The sequence below is a fragment of the Vulpes lagopus genome, chromosome 23 (genome assembly GCF_018345385.1).
Source record: "Vulpes lagopus strain Blue_001 chromosome 23, ASM1834538v1, whole genome shotgun sequence".
Classification (NCBI taxonomy): Eukaryota; Metazoa; Chordata; class Mammalia; order Carnivora; family Canidae; genus Vulpes; species Vulpes lagopus.
In genome coordinates, this window is record NC_054846.1 from 8,265,700 (window position 1) to 8,290,158 (window position 24,459).

The 24,459-nt window shown below is 41.1% G+C and overlaps 1 protein-coding gene across 6 annotated transcripts in view; it reads right to left on the minus strand.

The window, feature by feature from the left end:
• The window catches only part of FNIP2 (folliculin interacting protein 2), a 133,902-nt gene that overhangs the window by 13,629 nt on the left and 95,814 nt on the right, over positions 1-24,459 (minus strand). For all 6 annotated transcript variants that reach the window (XM_041738939.1, XM_041738935.1, XM_041738938.1 and 3 more), the window contains 6 exons: positions 21,965-22,166; positions 21,562-21,650; positions 19,938-20,084; positions 19,650-19,819; positions 12,059-13,412; positions 10,780-10,936 (listed from right to left, as the gene is read on the minus strand). In XM_041738939.1, the coding sequence (XP_041594873.1) occupies positions 10,780-10,936; positions 12,059-13,412; positions 19,650-19,819; positions 19,938-20,084; positions 21,562-21,650; positions 21,965-22,166 (2,119 nt within the window). The remainder of the gene's footprint in view (positions 1-10,779; positions 10,937-12,058; positions 13,413-19,649; positions 19,820-19,937; positions 20,085-21,561; positions 21,651-21,964; positions 22,167-24,459) is intronic.

Genomic DNA, 24,459 nt, shown 5'->3' on the forward strand with positions numbered 1-24,459 from the left:
TTCATGGAAGCTTTCTGTGGGAAAAATGTGTATGAAATGTGTGGCTCAGATACTTAGTTGCCATGTTCAATTTGCTCTCTTATACCACCCCCAACTATATTAATCATGCCCACTAAATCCTCAAACTTCCTAGATTGTCACATTTTAGGTTATCATTTCCTTTACCAACTCAAAAACCTACGCTAGCACCTATCACCCATCACCCAAACACCTAAGTTTAAACTTTTCTTTTTCCATACTTAAAGCTCTTCAGAGTGTGGGCCATATCCACCTATATATATGTACTTGCAGGACTCTCCAAGAATCCCCTTCTCCCCCAGCTGGGAGGGCTCCTGCCTCTTATTTCAGGCTGTTCCCAGAATGTGTTCCCTGCTATCATCTAAATGTTTCAGTCTTTCAAGGACTGGACTTGGGTCCCACCCCCACGTCCCCACCTCACTCCACCATAAGACGTCTTTCCCACATTCACTGCTCTTCCTTTGACTTCTGAGAGCTTTTACAATCTACATTTTGACATTTAATTACACGGTCTTAACTTGTTCTTGATTTCACATGTTTGTCTACTCAGATTACATAAAGAACTCAAGGAAATAAATCACATTTTATTTTTCTTCTGTAGCCTCTGAAATGAGCATAACAAAATACTAGGCATGTGCTAAGTATCTAACACATGCTGGCTCTGCTGAACAATTCTCTATGCAGATTGCTTTATTTTTGGATTCAGTCCAGTTCCTATTAAGTCATCTGCACATTTATTAATGTATTTCTTTTCCATGTACCACATTTAAATGACTGCCATTTCACATAATCACCTATTTTTAACTTTAGAGCAGGAAAATACTATTCTCACATATAGGCCTCCTATAACTACTTATTAATTCATCATGCCATTTTTCCTGTGGGGCAGCCAGGAACACAGCACTGCTCTACAGACAGAAAACACTGAGGACAAACAAACAAACAAACAAAAAGTAAGAGCTTATTAAGTATCAGTCAGAATACTGGTATGTCAGTCAGAAATAGAAGCTAGTAACTCATGCAAGCATTTCCAACTTTTAGCTCAGTGAGTCTGCCAAACCCTCCACTTTGAAATCCCAAAACTTTGTCAGGGTGGAAATCCCTTGGAAGATAAGATTGCAAGAAGTGTGAATGACAGTCTCAACCTAATGTCAAAATAGGAGAAAATACAGTTGCCTCCATTACGACTTTGTTAAGAAACTTCCGCATCTCTACACTATTGGCATTGCCCAATACATACTCTGAGCTGACCCTTTATCAATCCTCAAAAATGTCCAGCTCACAGGTATATTATAGACAGCAGGAGTGTGGACTTCTGTCTCCTAACCAGCTCTAAATATGCACACTAATTATAACAGTGCAGGTTTGATTACCAGGGATGAGCCACTGAGCAGCCTCTTTCAAACACAGAGGGAGCAGGTGATTTATGTTGCAGGCAATTGGAAGTGCCTCCCTGTATCTTTTATTTCTCTCTGAAATATTCTTTGTTTTTTTTTTTCCTCTCTGAAATATTCTGAATAAAACATAAGCAGCCTTGGCATCATTTCAGTGTCAATTTGGTATTCTATAGAAGGTAACTCCAGTATATTTTATAAGTTTATTAAACTGAACTTGAATAAGAGGATGCCACGTGACCAAATGCCTTTCAAAAAGAGTCACACCATTATGTTACAGCACCATGACTTAGTATTAGCCTTTATGTAGCTTCAAGTAAGATCTTTCATTAGTCCTACAAAGACAATGAGATGAAAACTAATGTAGTAAGGTTCTCCGTGTCAGCACCTGCTCTTGGCTAAATGTCCTCAGATCCCCCTTTTTATTCTTCTACTTCATTAGAAGTGAAGGCCCAACTGCATCACTATATCCTCCACTGCCCTAGAACTGAAGACTTAAGCAATGGAACATCATCCTGGGCCACCTCACCCCACTTCTGGAGGGCTGAGAGCCACATATAAGGACTACAGCCATATGTGGATTGCTGACTGGTTTTGGTTTGTTTTAATATAACCAAACAAAACCCAAAAAACCCTTCAGTGTCACAACCATTAAGAGAAAAGGAACCTGGCTATCACCATTTTTAAACACTTCCCCTGCTCTATAAAATCATGCACACTCACACCAGTGAGAATGGGAAAAATTAACAAGGCAGGAAACAACAAATGTTGGAGAGGATGCGGAGAAAAGGGAACCCTCTTACACTGTTGGTAGGAATGTGAACTGGTGCAGCCACTCTGGAAAACTGTGTGGAGGTTCCTCAAAGAGTTAAAAATAGACCTGCCCTACGACCCAGCAATTGCACTGTTGGGGATTTACCCCAAAGATTCAGATGCAATGAAACGTCGGGACACCTGCACCCGGATGTTTCTAGCAGCAATGGCCACAATAGCCAAACTGTGGAAGGAGCCTCGGTGTCCATCGAAAGATGAATGGATAAAGAAGATGTGGTTTATGTGTACAATGGAATATTACTCAGCAATTAGAAACGACAAATACCCACCATTTGCTTCAACGTGGATGGAACTAGAGGGTATTATGCTGAGTGAAATAAGTCAATCGGAGAAGGACAAACAGTGTATGTTCTCATTCATTTGGGGAATATAAATAATAGTGAAAGGGAATATAAAGGAAGGGAAAAGAAATGTTGGGAAATATCAGGAAGGGAGACAGAACATAAAGACTCCTAACCCTGGGAAACGAACTAGGGGTGGTGGAAGGGGAGGAGGGCGGGTGTTGGAGGGGAATGGGTGACAGGCACTGAGGTGGACACTTGACGGGATGAGCACTGGGTGTTTTTCTGTATGTTGGTAAATTGAACACCAATAAAAATTAATTTAAAAAAATAATAAAAAAAATAAAATAAAATAAAAAAATAAAATCATGCACAATACTGTCTTTTACTAAATGCTCAGCATCTAGACTTTCTTGCCAGTAAGAAATGGGATAGACAGGACCTCCTGTGTGGCAAAGCCAGCTCTGCCTGCAGGTTAAGAAGATGCTCACTGATGCAATCAGCCAGAAGAATCTTGAGTTTCCTGAAGGAGTCACATCATCCCCTATGCCCTCCCCTGGCTCACTCCCTACTGACTCCCTGGCACAGACATCACTTCCACGAGGTCCTCCCACGTGTCCGGCGCCTCCCACTGCAATGGACTCTACCACACTGTTTTTACTACTTATTTACTTCTTTGTAATTTCCTGTTACAGCTTTTAAACTCCTGGAGGACAGGTGCCATATCTTCTCTCGGGCTGCTTACAAGTTTTCTGTGTTTTTGATGTCCTGTAGCTTAAGACTGGATTTGTTTGTATTTACCCTTACTTGGAACTCCATGTGCTTATGTCATCTGAAAAATGGCAGTCATTCTTTCTTCAAATATTGTCTTCCCTCACTTTCTCTGTTCTCACCTTCTGAATGAGCTACAAAATTTTCTCATTCCTGGGGCACGTGGGTGGCTCACTGAGTTAAGCGTCTGCCTGTGGTTCAGGTCATGATCTCAGGATCCTGGGATCAAATCCTGCATTGGGCTCTCTGTTCAGCAGAGTCTGCTTCTCCCTCTCCCTCTGTGCTCTTTCTCTCAAAGAAAGAAAATGTTTAAAAAACTTTTTCTCATTCTAGCCTCCATGTCACAAATTCTTTTTTTTTTTTTATATTTCATTTATTTATTCATAGACACAGAGAGAGAGAGAGAGAGAGAGAAAGAAAGAGAGGCAGAGACAGAGGCAGAGGGAGAAGCAGGCTCCATGCAGGGAGCCTGATGTAGGACTCAATCCCAGGTCTCCAGGATCACGCCCTGGGCCAAAGGCAGGCACTAAACCGCTGAGCCACCCGGGCTGCCCCATGTCACAAATTCTAATTCTCTCCAGCAGTATTTAATCTACTCTTCTCTTTAACCTAGCCCTTGGGATTCCATTATAATGGCCATATTTTTCGCTTTTAGAAGTTCTTTTTAAGTCCTTTTGCAAATCTAAATAACCGCTTATCACAACATCCCATCTTTTATTAAAGTTCCAATTCCTTCTTTTTTATGACCATAACCATTTTAAACACAGTGACTTAATAGTTATTTCAGATTGTTCTGGGAGTGCTAATTGTCCAGCCTGTATTTGCTTACTCTCCCTCATCATTTCCTCATACATGGTTTGTAATCTCAGAACATGAGCCTGTCTTGTTGGGACTGTTTTATGTGCTCTGTGTGTGTCTTGGAAACAGGTTCAATGGCAGTCACTAAAGGTTTATGAGTTGAAATAGAGTGGAGAAGAGGGAAAGCAGCTACAGGTGTCTCCTAAGCTGGTGGTTAGGAAACTGTGCGATGTGCTTCCTTCTACCAGAGTCCTAGAGGTTCAAGGTTTCTGGATTTTATATTTATCTCTTGGACAGGGATTCCCAAGTCACTTGGGTGGAATAAATCTGGACCTCCAACCCACTCACACAATGGGCCTGGGGCTTTGATTTCTCATTTCTCACAGGTGACTTTATTTTCTTCCACCCAAGTTTCCAACTTGTTCCTTTGCTGTCTCACTGTTTATGGCTGGGGTTTTCTAGTCCCCCTTTCGTGGAAGAATAGCTCTTTGAGGCTCCAGGCTTTATCTAAGGGGCTTAGCTTAGTTCCAGGTCCTAAGCCTTAGGTGCATATGAGACCCCATCATTCACTGGAGTAGATCTTAGAAACTCAGGACCCAATTTCTATGTCCTAAATTCAGACTGAAATCCCAGAAGGCCATGGTTGTATCAGCCCAAACTTACTATTCTGGCACAAAAGGATTTGCTTCTGGCACAAATCGATTTCCACTTTATTTAATGCACAGGTATTATAACAATAGGGCTGGGTGGGGATCGTATTATTTTACCCATCATTTCTATAGTTTTAGCAGGGAGGCACACCATTTGCAGTAGCACAACATGGCATTGGAATCCTCCCACTTCACACTTTGACCATGGTATAAACACAGCACCTAGCACATAAAAGGTACTCGGTACATATTTTCTGATAGGAGGTAAATCTCCAAATCATGACTCTCTTTCTCCTCCCCAGAAGCCATGTCCAGGCTCCTTGCCTCATTTTTGGCCAAATAACGACTACCTGATATGCCACCATCAGAGATTTCTAGTTTATATCAAGCAGACTGTTAACATGAAAATACTGGAAGAGGTAATCATATGATCTCATCATAACTCTGTGAGCTTTTTTTTAACAGAATTTTTTCTGGTGGTAACAGGTTCATTGGCACTCACTAAAGACTTATGAGTTGTAATCAATCAGTATGGACCATGGACACTGCTGAGGAATCCTGGTAGATATACCAACATGGGGGCTCTGAGAAGCCCAAAGACATCCCGAAGACATAGGGAGTTAGGGAAGGAGGGGAGGACCCAGTGGGGTGGTAGTGTGGGAGGGGCTACAAAGGAAACCTCTGTCCTTCTGTGGGTTTGTGCCTGTGGCTGTGATCACCAGGCTCACTAGGCTGACACCCAAGTTCAGCCTTGTGGATATAGTACACAACCTTGGGCACAGCTTAACTATCAGGCCTGTCACTTGCTGAGGAAAGAAACAATTTGAAGTCCAGGAAAGGAGCTCAAGGTCTAGAAGAATCATCAGACTAAAGTCATGTGATGATGTACAGGACTCCAAAATAAAATGCAGGAAGGTTGATAGCTTTTTTTTTCTTTTTTAACAAAGAATGGCATAGATGTCCAGATATTTTGTACATAGTGAACAAATTTAAGAAAACATCAAAAGTAGCCATGTGTCTAATATTAACTAAATGCAAGCAAACTGAAGCCAAAGAGACTTATAATAAGCTTTTTATTCTCCTTTAGGTAAAGAAAATGAACACAGAGCCTTTAAAGGCATCATGTCTAAACACATTATTCTTCCCTTTTAGTTTTAAAAGACTGTCATTTCTCTTTTCTTTAGAAAAAACAGACAAACCAATCATCATAGTTTTAGCCGTAAACGTACGCTTCTAAATCCAGTTCCGCAGGGAACAGTCAAGCTAACATCACCGAGCCCTTTCTAGGGGCACAGGCTGACGTGCTGGAATACAGAAGAAATCGAGTCTCCTTCTCTGCTCCATGGGCCTGGAGCCCAGGTTCTACCCAGGTGGTAGAAAAAAATCTGAAACTGAACAAAGGTGTGGTACAACATGCTAAGGAGCCCGTAGATGTGAAGTTCCACCCGGGGGGCAACTCCAGCCAAGCAGTTTATATTTTACTCTCTTCAAAGAATGGGAATCTATTAGAGAAAAAGAATAAATGACCATACTCAGGGGTTAGCAAGAGCCCTGTGTGGCACTGTACGAGATGGCTAGAAGGGGGTAAAACTGCACACAAGAATTCTAGCTGGGAAGGCTAAGGGGAACTTAAAGAAGACTAAATTGCAGTCACTGTGAGGAGATAGAATCAATAAGATTTCAGATTGGAGTTGGCAATGCCCAGAGATCAGTGTTTCTTTTCAAAAACTTAAAAAAAATCACAATCCACAATAGGAAATACATCTTAACATCGTAACTCCATGTACATTCTTATACATGTGTGAACGCATGTGCCCATAAACACGTATGCGTGCACATGCGCACACACATACATACAGATTTTATGAAACAGTAGACAGTGCTGTAGGCCCAAGGCACTGTCATTATCATCATCCAGCACAGGAAAGCAGTAAGAGGTGTTCTCAGCAGATTTGTCCCACATGCATGTTTCCTTTGCAACACTACTGATTCTAAGGTTGTTGTTGACTTGAGGCACCTTAATGCTGTCTGTATGACTTAAGCAATGACTTATAGTTTGATGCGACTTACTGTTCTTTTGTAGTCTCTCCCTGGTTGATTACATTGCATGGCATAATGAGGTATTCATATGCATATATCATAGCCAAGCTTTTAGCAAAGCTCCTTATTATGCTACTGATTTCTGCATGGTATTTCTGGAGTCAATCTGTTGCTACTCTTAAAATTAAATGAAAGAAGCTCAATACCCAACTGTTAACTTTGTTTTTATACATTATTCTGTAAAATGCCTGAAGCCTTGGAACACAGTTTTTTACAATGCATTACAATGTGATGTTGTTTTGGTCATGATAACCTACCCTGTCGTTAGCCATTGTCCTGCTCCTTGTGATTTCAAAGGCAAAGAGAAGTGTATGCTTTTAGCAAAGAATGAAGTGTCTGTGGGTTCTGTTCCACTATCTCCAATAGGAGTTTTCTGGTGAACTCATCTGCAAAGCACTTTCACATATATTATTAGCTAATATTTATTGGGCATTAGTAATGTGCCAGGCACCGTGCTAAACACTTGATATGCATTATCTCTGAGTCTTCAAACCAGAGCTGTAAGTACTGTTAATTTTACAGAAGCTGAAACTGATGCTTAGAAGAGTAAAGAAACTTGCCTGAGGCCACAAAGCCATTAAGGGGTGAGCTGTGATTCAAAATCAGGTTTGTCTGTCTTTAGAAGCCAAACTCTTAACCAGTGGATATTTCAACTGCTTTCTCTAAATTTTTTTTTTTTTTTTTTTGAGGCTTAGTGATACCAATTGGTTTACTGGACTATCAGCAGATGAATGGTAACACTAAGACTTGAACCCAAACCATCAATGCTAAGCAGTGGTCCTCCCTCACTACCCCATAATTTAATACCCCTAACATGGCAGCAATATTCACAGGCAGACAAGCACACAGGAGGAAAAAAGAAGAGAGAAAAAGCTACTTGAGGGTCATAGATACAACAAGAAGCTGTCTCTTCCACTTTAACACTTAAGAGTCAAAAGGAAAATAGAGAAAGAATGCACATTCAGATATGGCAGGGGGAAAAAAACTAAATATTACTTTAGTCTAATTTAAGGCAGCTGTATAATCTACATGCTAGGAGACAGAGAAACAGTTCAAATGACAGAAAAAAGGTAGTATATGGATTAAACAAGAACACGTGTTTAAATATTTAAGACCATCACAATCTCGATATGGAAAAGCCAAAAATAAAAATGGAAATAAAGTAAATATATCTTTTATAAGATCGGGATGAGGAAATGCATAAAAAGAAATTTTTAGTATTGGGAGCTCTAGAATGCAATCCCTCAATGAAAGAAGAAATTCCATGAACTAGTCCATCATGGTTATAAATGTGCACATTTACATTTTACAATCCACTCATGCATAGGCCTAGAAAATAGATCAATAACTTAAATCAATTGCTTTTAAATAGTTAATAAAAATCCTTTGCTAAAAACGATTATGAATATCAAAGCCCAACGAAGTCTTGATGAACACTAAAAATTATTAACGTCCAAAAAATAGGTTTTTGAAACAAGTTAAGTAAAGCAATTTATCACAATCTTTTCTTCCTCAACAAGTTATTACTTCAGTTCTAACTGTGGTCATGTATATTTGTTCTTGGATCTTTGCTACTTTCTCTGGCAACATACTCAAGAATTTAAATAATTACTAGACTTTACAGAGTAAATTCAATAGAATGTTTAAAAAAAAAAAACCTATTTTCCAACAAATATTTGTAAATGATGGTTAAAAGTAAGGTTATTTTTATTTAAACACTGTCATAGACCGGAGTCCCTATCTGAGAGGCAGTTTAAATGGAACACTACTTCAAAAAGCAAAATTCATTATGATAAATGTGCCAAGTGAAATTAGAAATCTACTAATGCTAATTGGATACATTCCGAATGTATTAAATTTCCAAAGATATTTTTATGAGCCCTTTGCAATTTCCTATTAACACTCATGCATGGCTGCACTTTGGATGTACCCACAATTTGACACAATATAGGTTATTACGCTTAATAACTTTCGATCTCTCAGGATGATTGCAGAGTCTAAAGAAATGAGAAAAGCCTACAGTGTGAAAATACTACTTCTGAAAGGAAGGGAAAATGATATATGAAAAATCTTTAAGAGTACTAATAGAGGGAACATGGACTTTTTTTTTTTCAAATATAAGAATTATAGAGCTCAATGGTCATCATTAAAACCTAATATACAAAAAACTGGAACTTGTCAGCCCATGGGGGAAAAAAAGTCATGAATGGTTTTACAAATAAGTTCAAGGAGGGTTATCAATCAATTAATATTTCCATAGTGGTAAGTGAGCAAGTCCGGGGCATCTGGGCAGTACTGCCCAGTAGGTAAGATCAATGGCAGTGAAGACCACCCACTCTAGTCCACACTCCATCTCCTTGCACCTCTGCCAGAAGCAGAATGGAGGGCTTCACAGAAGAAGGGTTCAACAAAGCAAGAACATCAATGTTCTTTTTCTTTAAATAAATACATAAATAGCTGACATAAAAGGAAAGGAAAGCCTCTACTTCCCTGCCTTAATGCTACCAATGGTTCCAAAATGTACACGTCTCTAAAATCACTAAGGTTTCCATGATTTAAGACAATCACACAGTATCACACAATGAAGACACTGTTCTTCTAATGTCACTGGTCTAAGAACCTCTGAAATGATAAACAAGTATACAGTGTTCATTATAACTATGAAAATAAAGTGTTATGACATTTTTTACAAGAGACAAAAGCAACCTCATAGCTTTATTCCTGAAAATCCTGGTGAGGGGTGGTGATGGACCACAAAGCAGGGTGGGGTTAGGAATGTTTGGTATAAATGTAAACACTGGACTGGCCTTCCCAGCTTCCAATCACTTCCTCTTCATCTCTTCTCCCTTCCCATTCAGGGGGGGTTATGAGGACATCTGCTTCACTACTGAGCTTTTCTTCCCATTTCACACAAATACCGTCAGCCTGTTTAGCCTGTGACTGATGTATGTTTAGTCTTCACAGAGGAGATGCTCAAGGCCAAAGATAACATACAGTGCCTTCTGCTCCACCTCTCAAAAAAATACTTGTTGGGCAAGGAGGTAGGGAACAAGCCAAATTCCAATTTTCTTAATGCAGTGAGGACTTTCCCTATTGCACAAGACACAATATGTTTCCAATGCAAAACATCTATTTTTGCACATCTGCCCAATAGCAGCTCAATTAAAAACAGTCCCATCAGATTGACAGTTTCCTTAACTGCTCAGTTCCTGTCATGCTGCAGATAGCAGAAAAGCACTTAACAGCAGCCACAAGGCAATTTTCCAGTAAGACTTGTTAATCTTTATACAGTCATCCTCGCGCAGCCATCAAAGTGAACTTAATGACAAATCAGTTAAAATAAATTACTCTTACGAACTTGTAAGGATCGGATAAAAAGCAAACCATATGTGACATCTTCTTGGTCCTCTCCGTGACGGCATATAATTGTCACCATCTGTGCTGTGAATTCTATTTTGCTCAGCCAATGTGCCCTCCAGATCCACTCTTTGCCCTTCTCTGTCCTGTGCTGGCCCCAGGAGGCTGACCTCTGTGGACCTCGGGACCGTATTGGCATCAATTTTGACCTTGCTCTCTGCCTTCCAGCTGGGCTCAGCCGATGGGAAGTACAGAAGAGCTCAAAGGCTGAAGGGAAGAGCTGTCAGGGAGGTATCCTCCCTCCCTCCTCAGCGTTGGTGTCCCTGGGCAGCCCGGCCCCTCTTCTAGTTCCAGCTCTCCATGGCTCCGGTGTCACTGGCCCCTACTTATCCTTCAGGCCCAGGTGTGCTCAGAGCTTCCAGCTGTTGCTAATCCCTGGGTGCCTCACCAACCTTTGCCTGCATCCCTATAAACAATGCCATAATTATACATGCCTCAGTCTACACACCTGTTGCTGGCCAAGACCCCGGCTGACATATTGTCAGCAGCCAGAGGCTCCAAGCTGGGATCACTTACATGAACTGTGTGGACCAGATCAGCCACCAGACACTGCTTCAGTTTCTCATCGCTGCTGGTCCCGTGAAGCACCAGATCAGGCATGTATGTGGGGCAATAACCTGCCAGAAGTGAGCGGCCAAAGTTTCTTACATTTGGGTTGCTGATGCTCTGAGACCTAAAACAATAGTGGTCCATTAGAATACACAATTAAAAATGTTCTTCCTTCTTGCATTGCACTTGGAACAAAAACCCCAGTAACAGAGGTAAGAAAAAGAGGTTCAGGGTGGTCCATTTCACCAATTCTCCAGGGAGTGGACCACTGACATGGGAAAAAAGGGGTTTGGAAGAGAAAGAGAAACTTGTTTTGTTTTGTTTCGGTTTTGGATGGAAGGGCAGAAAAAAACCAGTATTTTGATGGCTGGTTATGACTTTGTTCTTGAAACTCATATCAAACATCTCCCAGGCAGTCTGTGTCAAGAGTGAAGAAAGAGGGATGCCTGGATAGCTCAGCAGTTGAGTGTCTGCCTTTGGCTCAGGGTGTGATCCCAGGATCTGGGATTGAGTCCCACATCGGGCTCCCTGCATGGAGCCTGCTTCTCCCTCAGCCTAGGTCTCTGCCTTCTCTCTCTCTCTCTTTTTGTCTCTCTCATGAATGAATGAATGAATGAATGAATAAAATCTTAAAAAAAAAAAAGAAAAAGAAGAGAGTGAAGAAAGAAAGCTTGCCAAAAACTTGGCTTTAGGACCTCGACACATCTGCATGGGGTGATGCCCACGACAGTGCAGAAGAACAGAAGAAATCTCTAATTATTGCTTTCAGTCATCACAGACTGAATAATCAACCTGATGGAGTGTTAAGGAAGAGGTGTTGTTTCCCAACCACTTCATGCTGCTCTGACCTGCAGGAGAGAAGCCACACGGTGAGGATAATCCACCACCTCCGAGGCAAGGCATCTGCTGCCAGCCATGTAACTTCCACGCAGATGACAGAAAATTAAAATCCCTGCTCCACACCACCACCTCCACTGTATCCTTTAGCTTCTCCAAATGTCACAGGAGTTGCAAAGGCAACAACTTGCCTCCTCACTCAGAGGGCTCAGAGACATGAGGCCACTGATCATCTTTGGAGAAAGGGCAGGCTTGAAGCTGTGTGCATCAGGCCGGTAACATTGCTCATACTCTGAGAAAAAAACCATTATGTGCAAAACAGCCGACAGTACCTAACGTGCTCCTGAGTGCTAAGACAGAAAACAGTATGTGAATCCAGTTCCCCTTCTCCCCAACCTGCCAGCATTACCTTGGCAGAGGCAGCTCCACTTCCAAGGATCCTTCAGTCCGGTCATTGCTGTGCCCTAGATTCAGCGAGGCTGAAGCACACGCTTCCTCGTCACTGTCTCCAAGAGCGCTATCTGAGCTTTCGTTTCTGGGAATGTCTCCTTCCATCCTGAAGTTGGCCTTCCTGTCAGCATCCCCACAGGGGACATCTGCAGTGCCCGAGAAGCCAGAGTCCTGCTGTGCACACCTGCTTGAAACAGGCGACATCAAAGGTCCTTCTGCATCCTTCAAATACAAATGTCTTGTTTTCTCCAGCATCCTCGCTCCAGTTCCTGCTGCACCGCCATTAGGTGCCAGCGAGTCAACAGACTGGTCGGGCTGCCCAGTAGCAGCTGCTACCACCTTGGTTTTGATGCCTCTGTCCTCAGCAAAATCCCTCTCAAATTCACCTTCGTCCCTCTCATAAGATTGACTCTGAGGACAGTGGCCATTCTTTTGGAAGCCAGGTGTGAAGAAGCACCTAGAAAGCTGCTGGTCCTGAGGCATGTCAGCGGCCATCCCGGACTTAGCCGGTGGATGGCAAGCTAACTCTGGGTATTGTCTACAGGCCATTAGCCGCTTCTCCATTTTTTGTGTGCGGCTTTCAAAGTCGGACTCCGGGGATACAGAGCTTCCAATCTGGAAAGTGACCTTCTCTAAGGGAGGTTTCTCCCAGGAATGTCTGTCAGGACAAGGCCAGGCTGCTGACCGGTCTGTGAGTTTCTTAGGCATCTCCCCTTTCAACTCCTCACTGACAGCCTGCTGGCTGAGCTTCCCTCCTGCCCCCAGCCCTTCACAGCTAGAGAATCTTGAAGAACCATCTTGTGGTGCCCCTCTTTCACTTTCTTCCTCCCCACAAAATGTGCCCTGAGGTTTCCAAGAGCTGTCCAATGCTGGCTCTTGGAATTCCATGCTGCAGGCTTGAGAACTCTGCTCTGGCCTGGTGTTTCCTTCTTTGTCAGGTTTGGAACACAGGTCTCTGATGTCAGTGCCCTCTGGAGGCACACTTAGCCCCTCGGGCCTGGGGCTCCTTCCCTCTGCCATAGTAGGTGGCAGGATAGGAGGAAGGAGAGCGGGCTCACTTCTCACCGTCACGACCACATACTCAGACTCCTCTACCTCTCCCCTCTCCAAGGCTGTGGTGATGTTGCTCCCATTTAACACCTGGTCACCTTCACCATGACTCCCGCTCCAGGTCAGCTGGTTCTCTTGCAGCTCAGAGCAACGGAGAAAGTAGGTCAGGACATAGAGTATACGTTGGACCAAATCCTTCTGCTTCCCCACCACTACGGTGCGAGTCAGCCTCACTGGAGAGCCAATGGCTCCATAAAGATCACCTAGAGAGCAAAACAGACACAAAGATGAAGTCGTCTGGGGCAAGCATGGCATGGATATGGCAGCCTTTATTAGAGAAGAACAAATGATTTATGCTCCCAAATTAGAATTGCTTCTTCACACCCCTGAGGCAAAAAGGTAATTCCTAGTAATGAGCAGGTCTTAGTTTTGCCTCTGTTAATGGAAAGTGTGCCTGGAAAGGCTGAGGCCTATCCCTCTCCGTACATGGGTACAGTGCTAGTGTACACAGTCCCTCTCTGTGCTTGTTATTGTTAGGTCTTCCCATGCAGCTCACAGGGCTGGCTGGCTCCCACTAAAGCCAGGAGTCCCAATATGTGACCAAATCAAATACTTTATGTTAGAAAGTAGAATGATGAAAATTTTTTTCCCAGAAGAATCCCAGGACAATAGGCCTTGGCATAAAATCCAAATTCAGGGATCTCTGATCAGAAGTTCAGTGAACCAATTCAAAATACTTAATAAAGTGGCTTGAGAATTCCTTCAAGGTGCACATGTGCGTGCCCGCGCGCGCGCATACACACACACACACACACCCCAAGTAGAATCCATCTGATCAACACGAAGAAATTACTTAGTCATGAATAATGAATCTGAATATTTTCTATTATTTTACATGAAAATTTTACTGGAAGAAAATGTGTCCCATAAGTTATATCCTGACAAGCTGATTAAAAACTACCTAATGAAATACAAAAATTTAACTTAAAGGTGGAAAAAAGTCAAATAAGGGCAAATATGTCAATGAACCCAGCAATCTAGGCTTTTCACTGAAAAGTATCTAAGTGCCTATTAAAATTATTGCATTTGATAATCTGCTTATTACATTTGATAAGTTATACATTTGATGCCTTGATAATAAGAATACTAACAATTATAACAAAAAAAAATTTACTGACTGTGTAGGCACAGTGATAAGTGTTTCACTTGGATTTATCTTATTTGTATCTCTGTATAACCAACCCTGAGTTAGAAACTGTTATGGAAATTATCAGAAGGTTGAAATAAATCAAAACTTAAAAAAGATACTAAATAAAGGAAAGGAGGTACATGGGTACAGTTATAAATAAGAACTCAGGAAGTCAGAACTCATCTTAGGAATGCATCTAGAGAGGGGGGAATGCATTTTTATAAGGGCATATACTATATAAAACTAATTAAATCGATAGATTGAGACAAGAAAAAGTTATGGGAACCATTAGGAAGTACTTTCCTCTGGGAACTGTCAGGAAGTAACTCCTCTGGAGAGCATTCCTTAGTGTATGGGCTACTGGTCCTAACAACATGCAAAGGGCAAGACACAAATGACTTTAAAGGATCCTCTCTGTAAAAAAAAAACAAAAACAAAAACAAAAACAAAAACAAAAAAACCCCCACAAACTGCAGGCTAATAAAGCTTTATCTGCGAGGCTTTTGCAACTGACAAATCAAAAATTCTAAAGAAATGCTAGAACAACTACTTCTTGACTGCTCATTGCTGCACCTGTGTCACAGTCATCTTGGGAATCCACGGGGCATGTTTGTCATCAGTCTCAATGCTAATAAAGACGGTAACCAGGGCACCTGGGTAGCTCAGTGGTTGAGCCTTTGGCTCAAGTCATGATCCCAGGGTCCTGGGATGGAGTCCTGCATCAGGCTCCCCTCAGGGAGCCTGCTTCTCCCTCTGCCTATGTCATGAGAGACACAGAGAGAGAGGCAGAGATACAGGCAGAGGGAGAAGCAGGCTCCCTGCAGGGAGCCCGATGTGGGGACTCGATCCCGGGGACTCCAGGATCACACCCTGGGCCTAAGGCAGGCGCCAAACCGCTAAGCCACCCAGGGATCCCCAAATATTTTTTAAAAAAGAAAATAACCATTACATATCTGATATTTGGTACCAAAAAACCACAGAGGAAAGGAAGGCCACTCAGAATGACAATATTATTTTTCAGCAATGCATTTAACACTCAGTATTGTACATTTTAATAATAAGTGAAAAAAAGGAAAACTACTGAAAATACAGTTTATAATCATTTAAACAACATAAAATAATGACAGCAATGTGTGTATGGAAACTGTGCCTTTATTCTAGGGTCCAACTTCATAAAATAACAGACCTATATTATTAAAATTAACTGGATCCTGAACTGGAAGACAATTTTTTAAATAATGGACTGAGAAAGCTACTAATTTTAGAGCAGATTCCTTTGTTTCAATGGGTATAATTTTACAAAATGAAGATGTTTCACAACAGTGCAAACGGACAATGCTACTGAACTTAGAAATGGTTAAGATGGTAAACGGGCTGGGCTTTTGTTAAAAACTACAATTTAAAATATAAATTTAACTTTCAAAAAAGAAAAAATGAGAGGAAAACAAAGGGGATAAAAGGGGTAAAAAGAGTATCTGCAGGTGAAAAAGAGTGGCCAAAGGTAGAGAGTGCACAGAAGCTGGAAGGGTGCTGGGTGCAGGGAGAGGAAAAGGCACCAGCAGGCAGGAGGGAAGGAGCAGGAGGGAGTGGGAAGGAGCGAGAGGAGCGAAGGGAGCGAAGGGAGCAGGAGGAAGCAGAGACCCAGCAGGCTCAGAGAACAGAAAGAGGAGTCCAGAAGGAGGGGAGGACAGAGACAAGGGTTAGAAGGAGAAAGAGAGGAGGTGGGCAGCGGAGACGTACAAACAGCAGAGAATCTGAGAGAAGCAGAAAGATGTGGAAGAGGTAAGCAGAGCGGTGAGTGTGATGCCTACAGAGGGGACAGAGAGAGAGAAAAAAAAGTCACCTCTTGGGAGACAGTGAAGAGATAGAAACTAGAAAGTGAGAAGCTGAGAATTTAGGAGCACTGTAAAGACAAGATGGTAAGCAGAGAGAGGATGGGAGAGGTGAGGACTACGGAGACAGAAACAGACAGTGGGAGAAAATGAGACAAAAATTTTAAAGGGTCACCTACTCCCAGATGACATTCTAATACATGTCTCTGCTATGAAGTTCCCTCTACATGGTGCTCCCCCCCATCCCACACATGGGAATTTATTGTATCTTTATTATTATTTACTTCAAAGTGTCTTCTAATTTCTCTTGTGAGATATTCTTTGACTTTTGGGTTATTTAAATGGGTTGTTTAATTTCTGAACAGGTGGAAATTTTCTCCCTATCATTTTTTTTTTTAATTTTATTGATTTGTAGCCTAATTTCACTGCATTCTGAAAAATACAATTTAAACTTCAGGAGAAAAGAAAATGAAGAAATTTCAGACATTTTTACTTATATTAAACTAATGATCCCAAATGTTTTTCTGAGGAGAAAAGCAGCTTTTCATTTCCACAAATTCTTGAGGTCATTAGAGTCAAAAAAGAGACCCATATGGAACTCCAACCAGTGGTGAAAGAAAGTGGCTTTCAAACTACGCACACCCACCCCAAGAGACAAATGCATTTATACTGCAGCTTCACTCCCCCTCTGAAATAAACATTTTACATAACACTGTATATATATCCCTCTGATATTTTCTATTATACTTGCCCTTTTAAATGCTTTTCTTGACCCAATAAACTGCTTCCACAACCCACCCAAAGCTGGAGACCCGTTTGGAAAGCCCTTGTGTACAGTGCTCAAGTTAGGCAGAGGGGAGGATGGCTGAGCTCCCAGAGAATAAGCCAGTGAGGGTGTGAAAGGGGTTAAGTGCTAGTTGCTTCCAGCTTCTCTCCTCCCCTCCCAGGGAATGCCAGGGAGCCATGCAGAAGTGGGCACAGCAGTGGTACCCATCTTGGCAAGTGCTTGGATAAGCCTTTGAAATAATTCAAGATAAAGTCCTTAGGAGCCTGGATTAAAATTACATCACATCATTGTATATTCCAGGAAGTTTATATTTTCCTGTTTACTGTGACCTAATAAATATTTAATGAAAATAATAATAACTGGAAGTGGCTCCCCTGTCGAATTACTGAAGCAGTTTGATTTTCAGTAATAATGGAAACTCAGCCATCATTTACATTTGGCTTTACATACCTATCATATGACCCTGTGCTAGGGTCTCAGCCCCTCTCACATTGCTCTGTCAACAGCCAGACCTCAGCTGGATTGTCTGGGGGAGGGGAGAATCAGAGACCCTAATGATCCTGGGGCATCTGGGTGACTCAGTCAGTTAAGCTTCCAACTCTTGACATCAGCTCAGGTCATGATCTCAGGGTCCTGAGACTGGGTCCCATTGTCGGGCTTGGAGCTCAGCCAAGAGTCAGCTTGAGATTCTCTCTCTCCCTCTCCTTCTGTCCACCGCTCCCCTCCACCACTCACAAGCACACACAAGGACTCTCTCTTTTTAAATAAATGAAAATCTTAAAAAAAATAATACATGATCTACTACATGACTATGAGCCCAGAGGAAGGGACTTTTCCTTGTTATGCTGAACACAGGGAATTAATGGCTCTCAATCAGTTAAATTTCAAATGAGAAGCATGTCTAATTATAAATATATTTATCTAATTAAATGCAAACTGCTTAATTAGCATTGTTTTTAAATGGATGACCAGGCAGTATGAAAGACCATGTTTCCTTTATATCAAGCCCCCTTCCCTTTGTCACTTAATGATACATTTTTTCAAGACTATTGTTCCATAACAAGAACAACAATGCTCCATCCTCCTCAAAACTGTATAACCTAGAGTGAGGCACCCTCTGAATTTTCTGAACTCAGTACTGACTGGCTGGATTAAATCCATTTTTAATATCCATAAATTCTTTAATTCATTTAACATGTACCTATTATCCCCCTATCTGTGAAACATGTATTCCCTTTCTTACATTCAGGGCACAAGGGCAAGACCTCTTTATTATCTATAATGTGAGGACAATAGTGATAGGTTTGAGATGAGAATCTAATTAAGTAATACATGTAAAAAGTACTAAAAACAATGCCTGGTTCACAGTGTCAGCTTTCATTACTGTTATTATAACATGCTGTTTTCTAAGATTAGAAAATGTCATTTTAACATTTCCTCAAGTATGCTTTCCTTGAACATTTCCTTCAAGTATGCATCCCCTCACTCTGTCTCCTGGTGCCTCTCTAATGTTAGTATTTTCACCAGCAGCATAAAATAAGGAAAGTGCTCTATGTAGAACTAATTCCCACAGCAACCATGTGGGAATATCATTCCATTTTACAGATGAAGAAACTGAGGCACAGAGAGGTTAAGTCACTTGCCCATGGAGACTGGATTTGATCTATGCAATCTGGCTCTGGTTCCCATTCTCTTAAACTTCACACTATACTGTCTCTCATTTACATGCTTCTACATGCTCCTGATTTCTCCTTTGGAGAAATCAGGATGTTTTGAGATCGTCTGAATACAAATCTGTCACCTCCATTAGGCAGCTAGCTTCCTGGAGCTCAGCTGTGTAATGTTAACTCCATATCCCTGGCATGTGGCATAGGATCTGGATCAGAGTAAGCAGCAAGTCTGTCACTCTATATGTTTGATGAGTGAGAGGTCCCAGATTAGACCTCTCTGCACATGAACACAAATATGCCACTTTGATGTCACAAGTCCCCAATTCTATAACCAACTATGTCAAAGCTTTAGATTCCTATGTGATGCTAAGTATGAAGCTGTGAGGAAGCAGATGCCACCAACTCACTGCAAGGAAGCAGTATAAAGACAAGGTTCCTAACAAGTGAAAATTTTAAAGGCAGTAAAATTATAGTGCATTACTTTCTTTTTTCCCTATTTTTTTTCCTATCAAGTCCATCCTTGAGAATAGTGGTTCTCAGCCAGGGAGTGTCTTGCTGCCCAAGAACAATGTCTGGAGACATTTTTGACTGTCACAATTCTGGAGTGGGTTTTTCACTGGTGGTTAGTGAACTAGCTAGATATGTTGCTAACCATCCTACAACGCACAAGACAGTCCCCCAATCACCACCACCACCACGATCCTTGGCCCTACAAAGAATTATCTGGTCCAAACATCAATAATGCCAAGCTTACAAAACCCTGCTCTAGGGTGAACTGCCACTGTGGTATGGGACAACAGTTTACTCGTATTGTTTAGAAGAGCAGAACAAAGCTGCCAGCAGCAGGAAGGAGACAAAGGTATAGACTTACGACTAGAATCTGTGGGCCAATCTCCTATTGTCTGTCTGCCTAATGACAACTCCGGAAATCGCCGGGATGGAGGGCCAATTTCAGCAAAAAATTTGAGCATTTTCTCCATTCCATCCCACAGAGTCTCTGAATAGTCAAATTAGGTACTAACCCAGCTGTGCCCAGAGAGGATTATATGGATGTGTTTTGGCCAGCTTGTTCACTGACTGAGAGGTGCGTTTCTCTGAGAAGGCTTTAATGGGAGGGTGATCAACAGGCATGACAGTCGGGACCCAGGCCAGGTGGTAGGTTAACACTGCAGTCAGTAAGGCAGCAAAAAACCTTGGAGAAATGGAAGAAAATACAACCAGATGAGTCAATGCAGGAAGAGGCATGTCACATGCAGCACATACACTGGCCATGAAAGTTGCATACAAGGCTCCAGAGATTTAAAGCTTACTGGTTTTTATTGATCTGTTCTATCAGAAGTGTAAACTCCTTGAGAAAGCGCTGGCAGAGCTGGGTTTTTTCCAAAGTGCTGGACATCATGGTAAGCCACACAGGTTCAGCGATCCTTGGAACAGAATATAAGTTCCAGATCGTTCCTCTATAGAAAAGGGAAGAGATACACAAAATTGTCACAAGTATCATCTTGGATAATCTCTATCTAAAGGAATAAAGAAGAAAACAATAATCTGAATCTATGTAGCCCTTAAGAGATTCAAGCAGTAATATAAATCAGGGATAGGCAAACTATGGTCCACAAGCCAAATCTGACCACCATCGTTTTTGCAAATGACACTTTATTGGAATGCTGTCATGCTCATTTGTTTACATATTATCTGTTGCTGCTTTTGCATGATGGCAAAGCTGAGTAGCTGTGACAGAGGCCCCTTATAGAAAAGGTACACTAACCCCCATATAAAATATTCATTTTTAAAGCAATTTATTTCACAATGCCTAGTATCAAAATTTATGGCTGTTCTGATAATAAAGAAATGAAGAAAGAAAGTATATATCAAAAATGTGACCAAAGGCAACTCAACACTCCCAATTTCTAGTTAGTGCTTTAGTTCTCTAAATCAAAGCACTCTATTCATTTCAGATGGAAAAACTATATAAGTGGCTTCTCTTTCATATACTATATACTGAGTTTTTATATGGGCTAACAGAATCAAATTCTTAGAAGTATAAGCTATTAGCGAAACTGGCCAATGTAGCTCTATCACCTTATAGATTCAGAAATACGCTTAGAAAAATTAAATTACTTGAGCAAGACACTGAACAATAAGGTCAGATGAGACTTCAGGTCTCACAACACCTGGTGCCAAGGGCTCTATTACAAGCTTCATGACTCACAAGTGTTTTTCCAAAAAGCACAATAACTCAGCTTAGGATCTCCACTACAGAACACATCCACTTCAAATAAAGATAGCTGAGACATATCCTGGACTTGACTTTCTAGCCGTGTGCCTAAATAAATTGAGATGCTAGAGATTTCCACCTTGGCCAAAAACATTTGCTGAGTTAGGCAGCAATGACAAGCTACAGTCAAGTCACATGGAACTGGGATTTATTTACTAAACCTCAGGTCTCCAACTGCTAACACTTTACTCTGTGTTAGCCTCACCAAGTGAGGCTCATCCTGGTAGACTGGAAGGTCTATATCCCTGACATATACACTCTCTCCAGCCATGCTTTGGATAGCAGCCCTGATCCCAAGTTTCCACATCTTTAAAATGGGGCTAGTTAATAGTGCTTACTCCTAGGGTTTTGTGAAGATTACATGATATAATGAATAGGCTTGTAAGAGACCCCTAAATATTAGTTTTCTCCATTCATCCTGTTAAAAGACTGGATGACAGGCAGCAGCGTAGATTATGTGGCACTGAGAGACTTAAAACGTTTTGCTCCAGTTGGTCTCAATTTCCACCTTGAGGGAAGGAGCTGCTAAAGTGAGTAATAATTGCCAGCCTCTCAATTCTTCCAAATAATGGTCTCTGTGTATCCCTAGATCCAAGCTGCTGCTGCTGCTACTGCCATTTATAAATTTACCCTATTTTTGCCAGATGCTGTCAATGTACCTAAATTCTCCCAGAGCTTCCATCAGACGGCTGACATAGAACTGGACACGGAGACTTGATTCTGCTATCTTCCTGCAGGAGATCATGGCCTTCATGGAAGAGAAAACAAACCAAATTACTCTCTGAGAAGAAACTGCTTTATAACTATCTACTACTGAGCTTTCATTAATAAAATAATATAATCAAAACATTCAATGTGGTAATGACGTAAGGCATCAGGAAGCAGTAATCGCCTCTCCAAAAATACTCTAGTATTTGATATCAACATGCCTAAGCATCTATTTCTGTTGCAGATGATTTAACTTCTCTAAAAAAGTGATCTGAAACATAAACCACGCGATGCTACCACCTTAAAGCCCCATAATCACTTCTCTATTTGACACAAGAATTATGTTCTTATTACCTTTTCAATTGCACTCTTCAACCTGTTCATGTGAGATTCAAACAGGGGAAAATGAGAAAAAAAGAAGTCTTGGAAATTCCTTTGTGCGTCTTCTTTCTCACACAGAGAAAAGATGATGCTTATGGCAATTTTCTTCCTCCGAACTATGGCCGGATTAGAACTGCAGGTTTCTTCAGCCAGGCTGAATGTCTCATCAGTAGACCTGAAGGAAAAATAAGTTTGAAAAGTTGCCATGCATCAACAAATCACATCGAGGATAAACTGTAATGCCAGGGGATGACATTCAGAAAGTGAATCCAGAGCACTCAGAGTCTTAACCAAGAGTCTGTCTGCTTCCAATTCATTCTCTTCTCTAATTCTCTGTCATGAAAAATGAAAACATCAGCTTACCACACGGTATTTTCCAACATGAAAAGAAATTTAAATAAAACCTAAAAGTAACTTTAAATGTCCTCCTGTTAGACTCTTAGTCTTTTTCCCTTGGATTATTTTACATCAGACTGGTAGTATTTAGGAATTGGGGGGAGACACATCTGGTCACTCAAAACACAGGCCCTTTGTTTTGGTTAATAGATACCAATAGATAGGAACATTTCACGGGAAATGCTCCTGTGGTATTATTATTGTTTAACCAATGCATCATGTTTGGAAATTTATTGGTGGTTGAGGCTTACTTTCCCAAGGCTATTAAAACCATTAGATGAAGTAACTCCAGTAAATGCTCAGATTAAGCCATGCAATCGATTAAGCTCTCTGGGAAATCGCCCAAGTAAAAAGACCTATCTCTTGTCTGGGTAGTCAAATTCTCAAAAAAAACCTTAAGATTCTTTTGAGAGATTCTGTTTCTATGATAAGAGAATCATGAAGTCAATAAATTAGGAGTATATACTCAATTTGTCTTAAGGGGTAAGACTCACAAATACAGCCTAACCCTGTCTCTTACTTAACTATCCTGAAAAACCAGGGTTGACTATCATATAGCTACTAATAGCAAAAGTGAAAATAATTTTTTTCTACAAAGATACCAAAAGCTAAGTGCATAATATATTATACATGAGCACCTTGCCTGGCACACAGCAGGTATGCAATGAACTTTCTCTCTCACCAACTTTCACCATTTAGTCTCATATCTCTGCCAAATATGGGATGATACTACTTCCTGTTTTATTTACCACAAATTACAACAAAACAGTTACTTATGCTTGGCAGGATTCAAGGCAGTTGGCCTCCACATTCTTGATCTTAAACTTATTTGGTGCTCTACTCACAGCCTATAATGTTCCTGTGATTTCAAACATAACCATATCTTTGAAAACATGCTTACATCAGAAGTTTTATGGTAAGAAAAGCCACTTTACTTTTAAAGGAAAGGAGATAGACATCTTGTTCTAAACTCAGAAAGGATACGCTATTGTTTCTCTCAACTTCAAGCAAGATCCCAGAGATGCAGATGTGGTTGATAAATCAGTAATAGGCTCCCACTAACAGAAACACCACTGGCAAGACACGTTCTCCAGGTGCTGTTGTAAATGCTGTGCATCATAATAAACCATCAACTGTTTTCTCTGGAAAATCCCTAGATCTGAATCATCTGATCATCAGAAAAAAAAAAAAAAATCTTGAGCCTCTCTTAGAATTTTACTTAATTTCATACAGTGAAAAGTCTTCTTTTCCAAAGTACCTGTAACTATAACTGTTTTTTGCACCAGTTTATTTCTATTTTACATAGGGAAGTTCTGAGCTTATATATGGGCAACTCTTTCTTGCAACCCTTCCTTTTTTGTCTGGCATCTCCAATTTTTCTTCTTTTTCAAAAGTAAAATGACCATTTCAGTCCATTCATCGTCAGTCAATGTGGTCCTTAAATAACGAAATTGTAATAAACACTTAACCCAATGCAGGTTTATGCATCATCTTCATCTCTACCTTATAAACAATAGCCAAGTCTGTCTTAAGTCTTAACATAGCAGAGAGTGCCACCTACTGCATTTCAGAAAAATTTCCATACCTACAACAGCATGTGGATAGCTCTTCCTTGCTTCGCTGTACCTCTATTGAATTCTAAAGCAACTGAGTTTCATTCTGGACTCCTGGATCAACCACTCAACTGGAATAAATCAGTTCACATGGTACTATAACCGTTTTAAAGATGATTCCACAAAAAAAAAAAATGATTCCACAATGAAAGAACATTTCAGAATATTTCTAAACGTTTGAGTATACACCCAAATAACTTCATCATCTCTTCACTCTCAAGTCACCACATAAGGTACACAGGCCTTTTTGCAAATGTGGAAACTGAGGCAGAGTGATTCCTCAACTTGCTTCAGGAACAGAAACTCTCTTAAGTGACAATATGGAAGCTATAACCCAGGGTTTCTGTCTTCTAAGCTAGGCTCATTTCCTGGACGTTGGAAATGAGCAAAGACTGCCCCGTGTCCGATCCATCTGCTGGTGTTCAGATGCATCAGGTGTATCCTGCCAGCTGAAGCACC